Source organism: Bos grunniens, chromosome 23 (genome assembly GCF_055505025.1).
Source record: "Bos grunniens cultivar Pamir isolate PY7600 chromosome 23, Bosgru_T2T1.0, whole genome shotgun sequence".
NCBI classification, from domain to species: domain Eukaryota; kingdom Metazoa; phylum Chordata; class Mammalia; order Artiodactyla; family Bovidae; genus Bos; species Bos grunniens.
Window position 1 is genome coordinate 46,304,776 of NC_141187.1, and position 13,978 is coordinate 46,318,753.

At 45.3% G+C, this 13,978-nt stretch overlaps 2 protein-coding genes across 9 annotated transcripts in view; one reads left to right on the top strand and one right to left on the bottom strand.

The window, feature by feature from the left end:
- ADTRP (androgen dependent TFPI regulating protein) overlaps positions 1–3,981 on the top strand; it is an 89,333-nt gene extending 85,352 nt beyond the window's left edge. For all 8 annotated transcript variants that reach the window (XR_015152546.1, XR_015152548.1, XR_015152550.1 and 5 more), the window contains one exon: positions 3,178–3,981. Coding sequence is in view for 5 of the 8 variants with exons in the window: in XM_086370309.1 (XP_086226435.1) it covers positions 3,178–3,212 (35 nt within the window). In the remaining 3 variants the exon portion in view is untranslated. The remainder of the gene's footprint in view (positions 1–3,177) is intronic.
- TMEM170B (transmembrane protein 170B) overlaps positions 1–13,978 on the bottom strand; it is a 211,321-nt gene that overhangs the window by 49,127 nt on the left and 148,216 nt on the right. The gene's annotated exons all lie outside the window — the stretch shown is intronic.

Consider the following 13,978-nt stretch of genomic DNA (forward strand, 5'->3'; position numbering starts at 1 on the left):
GAGGAGCCTGGCAGGCGGCAGTCCATGGCGTCACAGAGTCGGACACAATGGAGTGCATGGAGAGAGAGAGAGAGAAATCAATCTTACAAGAAGTGTTACAGGGTGGTCTTTAAATAAAAATGAAAAGGCTATAAAAAAAAAGATAAAATTATAGGAAGGGGAAAATCCTACTAGTACAGGCAAATATATAGTAAAGGCTGTGGATCAACCACTGACATAAGATAGCGTGAAGCTTAAAAGATAAAAAGGTAAAATAAGCTACAACTACAATAAACAGGGAAGGGAGAGACATGAAGATATAAAATGTGACATCAAAAACACAAAACATGGGGATGAGGGGGAAAATGTAGACCCTTTAGAATGTGAATATTCATTGGAAAGACTGATGCTGAAGCTGAAGGCCAATACTTTGGCCACCTGATGCGAAGAACTGACTCATTAGAAAAGACCCTGATGCTGGGAAAGATTGAAGGTAGGAGGAGAAGGGGATGACAAAGGATAAGACGGTTGAATGACATCACCGACTCAATGGACATGAGTTTGAGTAGGCTCCAGGAGTTGGTGATGGACAGGGAGGCCTGGTGCACTGCAGTCCATGAGGTCGCAAAGAGTCGGACACAACTGAGCGACTGAACTGAGCTGAACTTTAGGACGTGTTTGAACTTAAATGACTACCAGTTTAAAATAAATGGATATAGTTACTGATCAGCATATATGAAGTCCGCAGTAACCACAAGTCAAAAAACTACAATGTATATACAAAAACCAGCTATGCATTGTGAAAACATCAGTTCAGTTCAGTCGCTCAGTCGTGTCCCACTCTTTTCAACCCCATGAATCGCAGCACGCCTGGCCTCCCTATCCATCACCAACTCCTGGAGTTCACTCAAACTCATGTCCATCGAGTCAGTGATGCCATCCAGCCATCTCATCCTCTGTTGTCCCCTTTTCCTCCTGCCCCCAATCCCTCCCAGTATCAGAGCCTTTTCCAATGAGTCAACTCTTCGCATGAGGTGGCCAAAGTACTGGAGTTTCAGCTTTAGCATCATTCAGAGATAAATTCAGAGAAGGAAATGGCAACCCACTCCAGTGTTCTTGCCTGGAGAATCCCAGGGACGGGGGAGCCTGGTGGGCTGCCGTCTATGGGGTCGCACAGAGTCGGACACGACTGAAGCGACTTAGCAGCAGCAGCAGAGATAAATTCTGAAGACTCAAAGAAATCTAGAGACTGTTGAGCGCCATGAGAATTCAGAACTAAGAACCCATCCCTACCTTCTAGAACCCAACATAAAAATATGATTCCAGTGATATTCACAAGATGTGAGTCCCCTCAGAGCTTCGTGGTTGGACATGGAGACTCTGATCCAGTGGAAGGAGCCACCTGCCTTCCTTCCCCTGAGGAACTGCCCACCATCACCTCCACTCCTGCTTCTGCTGTTTCTCTCCAAGACGTCGTGTTCTGTTGTGTCTCTTGACTCAAGAAGGAATCTCCAATCCTTGGCACCCAGGGTTGAAGCAATGAGCTTTTGATTACAGTTAGACTTTGAGGATTGGTAACAACATGGATAAACAAAGTTTTAGGTTGCTTCAGAGAGATCCTGGAAGGAACAACTTTGAGAAGTTTACAATGAGCAAGCTACTGAATACAAGAGAACTAACTTGTTGTTTCAGAGAAGGCAATGGCACCCCACTCCAATACTCTTGCCTGGAAAATCCCATGGACGGAGGAGCCTGGTAGGCTGCAGTCCATGGGGTGGCTAAGAGTCGGACACAACTGAGCGACTTCACTTTCACTTTTCAGTTTCATGCATTGAAGAAATGCATTCATGAAATGGCCACCCACTCCAGTGTTCTCACCTGGAGAATCCCGGGGAGCCTGGTGGGCTGCCGTCTATGGGATCGCACAGAGTCGGACTGAAGCAACTTAGCAGCAACGTGTTGTTTACCTGAAAACAGATTCATTAAAGGTCCTAAATGTATACTTCAGAAAAAAGAAGATATTGTGCTTATGTCTACAGACCTAATGTAGAGAAGACCTAACTGGGGCAAAGAGAATTCACATCAAAAATGTAAAACAAGTGGAAGCATCAATGAAAAGAAGTGAAACATGTAAAGCCAGATAAATCAGCAAGGCTTCACTTACGTTATTGGGTGTAGTATGGATTGATGAGGAACTGAAGAAAGGAGACTGTGCTTAAAGATGTTGAGAGACATGAATTCAAAGGTGGCTGTTGGGGCTGGGTGATTAGGAGCTGGCCACCCTAGAAATCAGTGTGATGAGGGGGCTACAGGAGGACCTCATGTCATCAATCTCTAACACCTCTGAGAAGGGGAGTTCCAGCAAAATGCAATGATAAGCTATTTAAAGTTTACTGTTAAGGATATAACTGATGGAGGGGGCAGGGTTTAAAGAATAAAGCCTGGAATTGCAAACTGAGACTGTTGTGATAATATGAGCCAGGAGTAATGGGGCTCTAGAAGGGCTGAGAAGAGACTGAGCTGAAAAAAGACTGCGTTTGGCAACAGACAGGAAGGACAATGAGCTAATGAAGTTTCTGAAATTTCAAAGTTTATGTGAAGATTTGTGATCATTAAAGATGGAGATACCAATTGTTGGCTAAATGGAAGTCATTCTAGAAATCTAATGCTACAATTTCAGTAGAATAAACCCCTCTAATAAGCTTACTAAACACTAATCAATATTCCAGTACTTTTCTATGCATGCCAATAAACTGATTTGGTTAAAGGTCACAGAACGGCACCTAGTTAGGTGAATAGCCACGCTTCTATTTCCTCTCTCATTTGATTGATGTGGTCTCTTCATCTTCATCTGCAGTCTCAAAATTTGTTGACAGACTGTGTGCAGCCTTCAAACACATGCCGAAAGCAACAGCCATCAGTGGTTCACAGGAAATGTTCAGAGCCACAGGATGCCAACTGCCCCTTTGGTCAGCTGGCCAGCTGTGAGTCACGCCCCAAGCAGGACAGCAGAAGCGTCCCCTCCTGTCCTTGCAGCAGTGCTGGTGGGTTTCAGAGCTCTTCAAGTGCATCATCTCGCCCATGCAAAAGTTTCCTCAACTCTCCACTGTGCCAAGTCAGGGTGGACGTCTACCCACAGGAGAACACCCATCAGGGAAGCCCAAAGACTAAGGTCTCTTTCTGTTCTCGTTTGTGCAGGTGATACAATGCAACCCAGGAAGAAGAGGAAGTGATCAGACACTTTTGCAAGAACTAAGACGGAAGAAAACATGAGAATTTTTTCCCATCTTTTTTTTTTTTTCCTGGTAGGGGAAGGTGGTAGAGCAACATAGAAGAGTAGAAAGGACAGGGAATAACATATAAATTTTAAAAGAGGCTTATGAAGGTAGGGGATTAATTTGAGGACTTTTGGCTTTTGGAAACATTTGCCCCCAAAACAATTCCTGCTCTCTCAGAATGTGTTACCTCTGTCTGACCTCTGGGGAGGATGGTCTGTGGTCAACATCTCGCCGAAGGCCAAAGACACTTGTGTAAATGCAGTGTCAGGGAATGTTTAAAGAGAAAGGAACTTCGGGTCATCCACACTCTTCACAGAGAAGGAGCCTGAGGACCTAGACGGGAAGTTACCTCATGCGGCCAAAGCTTTAGTGTTAGAACCAAGACAACAACTTTTATCTCCCAGATCTGCCAACTCCCAGTCCTGGCCCATGTCTGAATAATCCCAATTTTCCTCAAAAGAAGAGCTTTAATAAGCTAGTTATTTTCATGGATTTCTCATCTATTTTTTTTTTTTCCTGTAAATGGAAATGTAGGAAGATGGCTGTTGCTAGCAAATTAACTGGGGCAATGAGAAAATAAGTTATAAAAATATTGGGAAATCTGTCCCTTTGTGAGCAAGCATTTGGGGCAAGTAAACACAGAACACAGGGACATTGTTAGAATCTCTTACATGGGAATACTGATTGATTCGTTAAATAAATGATCATTTTACTTGGGGAACAATCTGGATGGGAAGTGACATGATTATGACTACTGAGACTGCTTTGGTACGAAGCACTTTGCTGAGTTGCTGTTGTTGTTCAGCTGCTCAGTCGTGTCCGACTCTTTGTGACCCCATGGACTGCAGCACGCCAGGCTTCCCTGTTCTTCACCATGTCCAGAAATTTGCTCAGACTCATGTCCATTGACTCAGTGATGCCATCCAACTCATCTCGTGGCTTAGGTTATGGTTTAAAAAAGCTGATTGTCAACTGATTAACGAACGTGTTCGTAAACCTGCTTTAATTTTCCTAGAGAATTTTTCTGGGTCTTTATTTTCAGACACATTTTATAAAGAACACAAATGATTAGTGGTAGGTAAACATGTTTGAGTCCATCGATACGCCAACAGACCCATATGGGCTGGGTGAATTGTACTTGGGCTTTCCAATCTAACATGATACAGGAGAAATATGGTTAAAATGGACACCAAGGGCGGTTTGATAGACTTAGGGAAGAGAGCAGCGTATTCCAATAGGGCAGGGAGTCCAGGGGAAGACCAGGACAGGCACCAAGAGACCCCCACTCCTCTTCAGTTATGCAAATATGAGCCTTGAGTCTTTTGTTCTGAATCTGGAAACACCACCTCCTTTCCCACACCAGCTGCTTCTTGACTGCTCCACACACCTGGTCTCAGCGGGAGCTGAGAAGCAGTTGTCACAGTGGAAATTCTCCAAAGGTGAAGCCCACAGGGGATCACCCAAATTTTCCACACCCCCCGAATGACTCGGGGCTGCATATTTCTCAGAGTCATAGTAAGCTCCTGCCTGGGATGAGCCTACAAATTTCTATTTGTGACTTCACTGTCCCCGGGACCAAATTAAACTCTGCTAGCTGCATGACTGGCCACCGTGCAGTAGCTAATCCAGCTCTAGAAATACCTCAGAACCATTCCCCAGTGAGCACAGATGTAATCACACAGTGCTTCCTTGACGCTGCTGTAGCTTAGGAAAGGAGAGTAATAGAACACCAGTCATGAACACTGATGAAACGCTCCTTAGAAGGGAGATAGTGTCAGCCGCCCACATAAAGCTGTGTGAGACCCTTAGTGGTTAGAGAACAATACGAACCAAATGATAACGATGAGAAAACTGGCAACAATATTTGTACAGTGTCATGAATTTAGAGCCACTCTCATTCCAAGACCTCATTTTATCTTGGTGGTTGTTCAGTTGTTCGGTCATGGCCGACCCTTTGTCACCATGGACTGCAGCACGCCAGGCTTCCCTGTCCTTCACTATCTCCCAGAGCTGGCTCAGACTCATGGACTGGTCCCTACCTGTGCTTATACTCTGAAGTTGCTCTCTCCCACGTGACACTGATTTTGAGTTTGGGGAGAAGACTTGCCTTGTTTGCCTAAACAGTACATTAGCTCCATCCTCCCTGTGAATGGGTCATCCGTTTCTCAAGCTATTTTTGGCTCCTCTGCACCTACTTGCTTGCAATACTTGTCATTACAGGAAGTCAGTTTCATACACTGTAATCCCCAAACGCCTGGTGCTGGCATGTGGAGAGTGCGGGGTGTGGGGGAGGGGGGTTGAGAAAAGAGTGAGGAGGCCAGTCTCCCAGAAGGCTGCCTGGCTGAGCGCTGAGCCCACCCCAAGTCCGGGTACCCCCAGCCCAAGGGCACAAGTGTCAGAAACCTGAATCCATATCCAGACTTTATTTTCCATTCTCATGTAGCTGATGGTTCTTTTCTTTTCTTTTTTTTTAAATAAGAGCATTTGAGTAGGCAGCAAAGCCAGTCAGAACTGTTTATTTATAGCAGTGGATTTTCAATGCTGTATAAATTAGAAATCATTGCTGAATGAGGCCCGCGCCCACTCACACAGGCAGTGCCGCTATCTGAGAGTCCTTTCACACAGTTTGACTGTACACAGTCTAAAACGGGAGAAAATGACATGCTCCGAGTCAAATGACGGAGTCACAGCTAAACTGCAAAGCAGAAAACCAGCAATTATTTTTCTCCAGCACAATATGGGGAGTACGACAGGTGCAATTATCCAATATTATTTAACAGCACCGGTTTGTGGTGTAGGGAGAAAATAAAGGTTTCTGTGTCGTGGAGAGAAAAAAAGGAAAAGGGAAAGAACTTGCCTCCAGCTCCTGTTTCTGTGGATTAAGCTGTGTTATGTAAATTGAAACTGGCCTGGATTCCAAAAAAGGAAGGAAGAAGCACCTGGCTTCCTCAGCTTGGCTCCCCGGAAGCTCCCCACTTGCGTCACCAGGAAAAAGACCCTTTCCTGGGGATCCTGAGCCTCCTTCTCAGAGGCAGTGGCTCCAGGTAAGACTGTGTGGAAGGCTGAGCTTCCTGAACTCCTGTCCCTTAGAGGGAAAGCATCTCCAGCAATGATTCCTCCACCCTCAACTGAATTAAGATGCAGTAAAAGCGAAGGCAGACCACAGGAATAATTTTCACTCCCTTAATCAGATCTCCAAGATTTTGTCCTTCAGCACACTTTTATTTCCACTCCCAAGCCTTTCCTTTCTTGGCCATCCAACTTGGATGAGTTAGATGGCATCGTCAACTCAATGGACATGCGTTTGAGCAAACTCTGGGAGATGGTGAAGGACAAGGAAGCCTGGTGTGCTGCATCCATGGCGTGGCAAAGAATCGCACATGACTGAGTGACTGAACAACAACAAACCTGGAAAGACCTCTCTTCTTCCAGCTATTATCAAATAAGTTGTCCTTTGTGGCTTCCAACTCTGAGTGTCACTTAGTTCTAAAAAGTTCTCTCTTGCCGGTCCAGGGCAGCGGGCTCTTCCTCTCAACTCCCACCGCAGGCCCCATCCCGCCTTCTAGGCTCTCCTTTTCACCTCTCCCTCTGGGATTCTGTTTCCATAACACTACGGAATGCTGAAAAGAACATAAGCATCAGAACCCCGTCAGACCTGAATTTAAATCCTGACTCCACCACTCAGTATTTATATAGAACCTGGGGAAAGTTTACTTTTCTGAGTCTTGGTTCCTTAAAATCATGTGATAATCCTGATCAAGTGAGATGATTTAAAGTGATGCATGCAAGTGTTTGGCATCCAAGGTTCCCTCCCCATTCCACCTCACTTAGCTGCAAACTCCTGGAGCCCAGGTATTTGTCTATATCCCCCATAATGCCTAACTCCAGGCCATGAGAAAGTACTGAAAATACATGCAGACTCACTTGAGGATTATTTACAACTTCCAAATTCTACAGGCCTAACCACCAAAGAGGAACTAAAAAGCCTCCTGATGAAAGTGAAAGAGGAGAGTGAAAAAGTTGGCTTAAAGCTCAACATTCAGAAAACAAAGATCATGGCATCTGGTCCCATCACTTCATGGGAAATAGACGGGGAAACAGTGGAAACAGTGTCAGACTTTATTTTGGGGGGCTCCAAAATCACTGCAGATGGTGACTGCAGCCATGAAATTAAAAGACGCTTACACCTTGGAAGGAAAGTGATGACCAACCTAGATAGCATATTCAAAAGCAGAGACATTACTTTGCCAACAAAGGTCCGTCTAGTCAAGGCTATGGTTTTTCCAGTGGTCATGTATGGATGTGAGAGTTGGACTATGAAGAAGGCTGAGCACCAAAGAATTGCTGCTTTTGAAATGTGGTGCTGGAGAAGACTCTTTCGAGTCCCTTGGACTGCAAGGAGATCCAACCAGTCCGTCCTAAAAGAGACCAGTCCTGGGTGTTCTTTGGAAGGACTGACACTGAGGCTGAAACTCCAGTACTTTGGCCACCTCATGCGAAGAGCTGACTCATTGGAAAAGACCCTGATGCTGGGAGGGATTGGGGGCAGGAGGAGAAGGGGACAACAGAGGATGCGATGGCTGGATGGCATCACCAACTCGATGCACATGAGTTTGGGTGAACTCCAGGAGTTGGTGATGGACATGGAGGCCTGGTGTCCTCCCAGGGAGGACAGGGAGAGTCGGACACGACTGAGCGACTGAACTGAACTGAACTGAATCACCAAATCACTTCCTTCTTTTCCAGAAGCTGAGAATCCTAGCATGAGATTCACTGTTTCATTTAAGATACTTTCTCCATCTTAAGTCCCAGAATCTTACTGACAATGGTGATCAAATTTTCACATGATACTGCAGTGGAAAGCATATGGATAGAATGGGACTTAGGACAAGTAAATTTTTATAAAGAAATAAAAAGAAAGATGAGGGAAGGCCTGAAGAATAAACATTGCATACAGGTGACTCTCCAGATTGGACTGTCTGAATGACAATGATTAACCCAAGGAGAGCCCACAGAATGCTAGCATTCAAGTCAGGGAGATTGACCTTTAAAAGGTGGGGGGGAGGGCATCAAAAATAAATAGTGTTTAGCTCTGAATTTATTTTCCTTTAGGTGCCTGCCCACCTCTTCCTCACAGATGATACCTGCTGTCATTGAGGCTTGGTCTAGTTTAACTCTTAATTCATCATAACTAAGACTTCTTCAGTCACTCCGTGGTATGAGTCTTCAGGGATGTTGGAAAGGGGACTCTGCCACCCAAATATCTTGCCAATGTACAAAAAACCTCCTTCACTAGAAATTAAAACCTTTCATTTTACAGGGAGAGACATATTGAACATAAACACTTCTGAGGCCTTCCCTGGTGGCTCAGATGGTAAGGAATCTGCCTGCAATGCAGAAGACCCATGTTTGATCCCTGGGTCAAGAAGATCACCTGGAGAAGGAAGTGGCAACCCACTCCAGTATTCTTGCCTGGAAAATTCCGTGGAAAGAAGAGCCTGGCAGGCTACAGGCCATGGGGTCACAAAGAGTCAGATACAACTGAGCAACTAACACTTTCACTTCTTATGAGAGAAGTAACTTATTGACTTACACTCATCCATGTCCAATTACCAATGAAGGATATTTGATGATTTAAAAGTACGGTTTAATATGGCAAGAGGCATGCTTGGAAAAATAAAAATTGGGATATTGTAAGAAAAGGAGCAGTACAGAAAGAGTCAGCTACAGACTCAGAGGACAAACCTTACTAATCCACAGCGTTTTATCACATGGCTGCCAAGAAAGGACTGGCTGTGTGTCCTGTGATGCTCACCCCTCCTTCCGAGAGCTAATCTATGGCTGGAGCACCCCCAAATAGAGTGGACAGTGATCTCAGCCACTGATGGGTCAGAAAAACTCTGCATCCCTTTGAGGAAGCACGGCTGTGACCCACCACACTTGATGATTCCAGTCTTGACCAACTGGCTGCACTACAAGAATTTAAACTTGCTTTATGACTGGGGAGAGAACTCACTACAGGGTTGTCACCATTCTTAAGAAGAGAGGAGACAGCAGAGACAAAAAGGGATCCCACTGGCTCCTGAAGCAATTATGATGCCTTCAGAAATGCATTTTACATCATGATCCAGTAGAAACACACACACACAAAACACACTTTTAATATGTATGATAGACCAATTTATTTTCTATCCTATTATTTTCTACTATTTGAAAGATTTTGTGATAATTGAATTGATTTCTTAATACAATAGCAATAGGGTTGCAAGCAATGAGTTGAACAACACTGTACTCCACCATATTGTGGGATTGATTCATTCACTCATTGAACGGTAATTATAAAGTGCCTACTATGTGTATGAAAGTGAAAGTGTTAGTCACTCAATCGTGTCTGACTCTTTGCGACTCCATGGACTGTAGCCTTCCGGGCTCCTCCGTCCATAGGATTCTCCAGGCATGATTACTGGAGTGGGGAGCCATTCCCTTCTCCAGGAGATCTTCCCGACCCAGGGATTGAACCCAGGTCGTCCACATTGCAGGGAGATTCTTTACTATCTGAGCCACCAGGGATACTTTGTGTATGGCCCTGGCCATGTGCACGCCGTAGCCTGACGACAGGAACGTGGTGGCCGTCATTGCATTAGGGCCTGGGGTGTGCGGCCTTTTATCTTGCTGCACCCCTGGGAATACAGAACCAAGCCTAGTTTTTCCAGCTCAGTCTGTTAGCAGCTGCTCTGCCAGGCTCAGCTCCTCTGAGATGCTGACAGGAAGAAGAGAAAAAACACTTCCACTGCGAGAGCTTACAAAACCTTCCGCTGAGGCTTAAGTCTGGCCTGAGCCAATATATTTGGTTACGCTTTGGGGATTTGTTTTCACTCAACACTTAATTTTATTAAGATTCAAATGATGAAGTTAGATGACGCAGAGTTAGGAAAACATACTATACGACTTCTACCTTGCCAGGAATCTGGTACAGGATTCTGAGAACTCTCAATCTAGGCATGTTTTATTCCATTTGAAAAGTTTTCTAACTAAATCCTAAAATGCACTCATGTTGGACATTTTATGTACATGCATTAACGCAACTTGGCCAATTTTTAAAATCATGGAGTTAAATAAAATTCTTTTTACTGTGAAATAAGTTGCATTGGCACTGCCTGAATTTTCCCCTGTAGACTTCCTGTCATTGTGAACTTCCAGTACCCTTATACCACCAAACCAAAAGGAAGAGGCCAGGAGGTCTATCTGCACCCAATTCAGTCACAGCCGCCTTGCTCAGCAGTGTGGGTAAGCCTCACATTAAGGGAAAGAAAAGATGGGTTGAAAAATATTCTTCCCAGTTACAGACGAACCTCTCCCGGGCCCACCTGGGGGCCATATTAGACCATAGGCATGGAATGAATATAGGGGTTACTTGTGTGACTGTATCAACAATGATGAAGGGAGACTTTGCTGTCATTCTGGTGGGTTTAATGAAAAGGCTGTGTGCTCGTTCTGTGGCTGCTCATTAGGACAGAGATTGAGACCACAACTCTAGAAGCAGATGTCCAAGGATGAAAGCCAGCAAAGTCTAAGCTCTTTGTGTGTGCATGTGTTTATGTGTGCATTACAGGAGTTGTGCTTGTACACCTGAGATTCAAGGGCAGCAAGCCCCTTTCCCCTGGTTGGTGGGTGGAGGTGCCAGGGCAGGCAGCAATGCGACTTGTCCTTATTGCCTTCCTGCCTCTCCCTTTTCCCCCTCTACACGCATCACGCATTAGTTCACGCATCTCTCACACAGTCACCCTTGAACACCCTCCCCGTGCTAGTGGTCTCAGCCCCTAACATAGAATGTCATCAGATAAGTTGTTTATCCAGTATCTAAATAATCTTAATTAACATTTAGCTAAAACAAGAAGGGGATGACAGAGGATGAGATGGTTGGATGGCATCACCAACACGATGGACATGAGTTTGAGTGAGCTCCGGGAGTTGGTGATGGACAGGGAGGCCTGGCGTGCTGCAGTCCATGGGGTCGAAAAGAGTCAGACACAACTGAGCGACTGAACTGAACTATCATTTCTAATTTTAATTATATTTACAATACAGATTCATTTATAGTTGCGATAACCCGGAAGTACTACATTACCTACTGAATTAGTTTCCTCGGGCTACCATAACAAAGGACCACAAAGCAGGCTGACTAAAAACGGCAGAAGTTTATCTGCTCACAGTCCCAGAGGCTGACAGTCTGAAATCAAGGTGTTAGGAGCACCACGCGCCCTCAGAAGGCTCCAGGGAAGAATCCTCCCTTCTGAGGGCTTTTGATGATCCTCGGCTTGCGGCCACAACACTCCAATCTCTTCTTCCGGCTTCAAATGGCATTCTACTTTGTGTGTCTTTGTGCCTCTTACCTTAGAGAAAATCTGGAATCTGTGTTCCAATTCCCCTCTCCTTTCTTGTGTAAAGACAGCAGTCGTTAGTTTTAGGGCCCACCCTAAGTCCAGGATGATTTCATTTTGAGACACTTCACCGATCACAGCTACAAGGGTCCCATTTCCTGATAAGGTGACGTTGTGAACTTCCCAGTGTGCAGTAATATTGCAGAGATGCTGTTCAACCCAACACATTATCCCAGTTTTACAAATGAGAGAACTGAGGGGCACAAGTCGTTAGACATCAGATTTTAGCTTTTAATTTCTCTCTCTTGTCTGTCTTAAGCCAAGCAGTCACCAATAGTTTATACCTCTTTGAGTGCTTACTATAAAAATGGCCATTTACTATGCATTGACCATGTGTTATGCCATTTACTATGCATTATCATCTAGTCTACTGATGCCTTTGAACTGTGGTGTTGGAGAAGACTCTTGAAGAGTCCCTTGGACTGCAAGGAGATTCAACCAGTCCATCCTAAAGGAAATCAAACCTGAATATTCATTGGAAGGACTGATGCTGAAGCTGAAACTCCAATACTTTGGCCACCTGATATGAAGAATCGACTCATTGGAAAAGATCCTGATTCCAGGAAAGATTGAAGGGGATGACAGAGGATGAGATGGTTGGATGGCATCACCGATTCTATGGACATGAGTTTGAGTAAGCTCTGGGAGTTGGTGATGGATAGGGAGGCTTGGCACGCTGCGGTCCATGGGGTCGCAAAGAGTCAAACATGACTGAGTGACTGAACTAAACTGATCTCTCTAGTCCTTCCCTGTCTGAAGGGCAGACATTATTACCCCAGTGTTAAGGATAAAGAAACAGGTTCAATGAGGTTGACGAATATGACCAAAAAAGAAAGTTACCCCTGAAAAATGGAGCTCAAGCCCAGTCTGGTCAATTCAGGTGGCTCCTTTTCTTTACACCATGTAGCTTCTACCAAAGCTTGCTTCTGTTTCCTCTGTGATGTCTTTCCCTCATGATCAGTCCTTCCTGCTAACTCCTTGAGATCACTTTATACCCTCTGATATGACATGGGAAGGTACAGGCCCCAGGAAAATCACATTATAGTGGAAAACTCTCTTTTCAGAGCCGGAGCAGCTCAAATGGCCATGAAAATGGGTTACATGGACATTGTGGGGAGCCTCATACAATGTTCAGCTCAAATGGCCATGGAAATGGCTCACATGGACATTGTAGGGAGACTCATACAATGTGGGGAGGTGGGGAAGGAAATACAGCTGACCCTTGAACAATGCAGGGGTTAAGAGTGACGACCTCGCCCACAGTGGAGAATCTGTGTATCTTGTATAGTCAGCCTTCTGTATCCGAGGTTCCTCTGTACTCATGATTCCACACCCATAGATTTAACCAACAGCAGATCATGCAGTACTGTAGCATTCACTACAGAAAAAAAATCCATGTAAAAGTGGACCTGTGCAGTTCAGATTTATGTTTCTCAAGGTCAACCGTAGTGCAAAGGGCTGTTGGAGCTGTATACAGAAGAGCTATTCAGTCTTGCCTGCATATTTGGAGTCATCTGGGAAGCTTATAAAAATACTTTTGCCCAGATCCCTCCTCCAGAAATTCCAAATTGTTCTAGGCTTTGGATTAGGCATTAGGAGTTTTAAAAGCACTTCTAGGTCATCAATGGGCAGCCAAAGTTGGAAGCACTGATATATGGGAATTCTGTTTGAATATTATTTGGAAGTGGCAGCAGCTGAGGCCTAGTTGAATATAGTAAGTTTTGATTGCTTTAAACATGACCTGGGAGAGCCCCCGCCTTCTATCCTCACTGCCTTCTGAGGCCCTGCCATCCTAGCACCCGGCAGATCTGGAGGCTTCATTGACGGTCTGCTCTATTCGGATGCAGTATCGGAAGTGACTTGGGCAGAGTGCGGGACCAGCCTCTGAGGGTGGTTCACAGTCCTCTCCAGAGCTTTCTGGTGGGGTCTCCTCACAGCTGCCTGTAGATCTCATTGTGGTTCCAGAGGAGGCTCCTGTCGGGAACTCTGCGGGCAATCAGCCTTTGGATCTTAACTGCAGCACTGGCCTGCCTGGATCTCCAGCCTGCAGGCCCACCCTGCAGATTTCAGACCTGCCAGCCTCCATGACAGCTGAGCCAACCTCCGTGAAACCTCTCTCTCTCTTTCTCTCTCCACCTACCCACCCACCCAGACACACACCCACACACCAAGACACACCCACACCCACACCCACACACACCCCCACCCATTGGCTCTGCATCTCTGGAGAACCCTGGCTAACACACCCCTCTCCGTTCCCCTTCCCAGCCTCACTTCTTC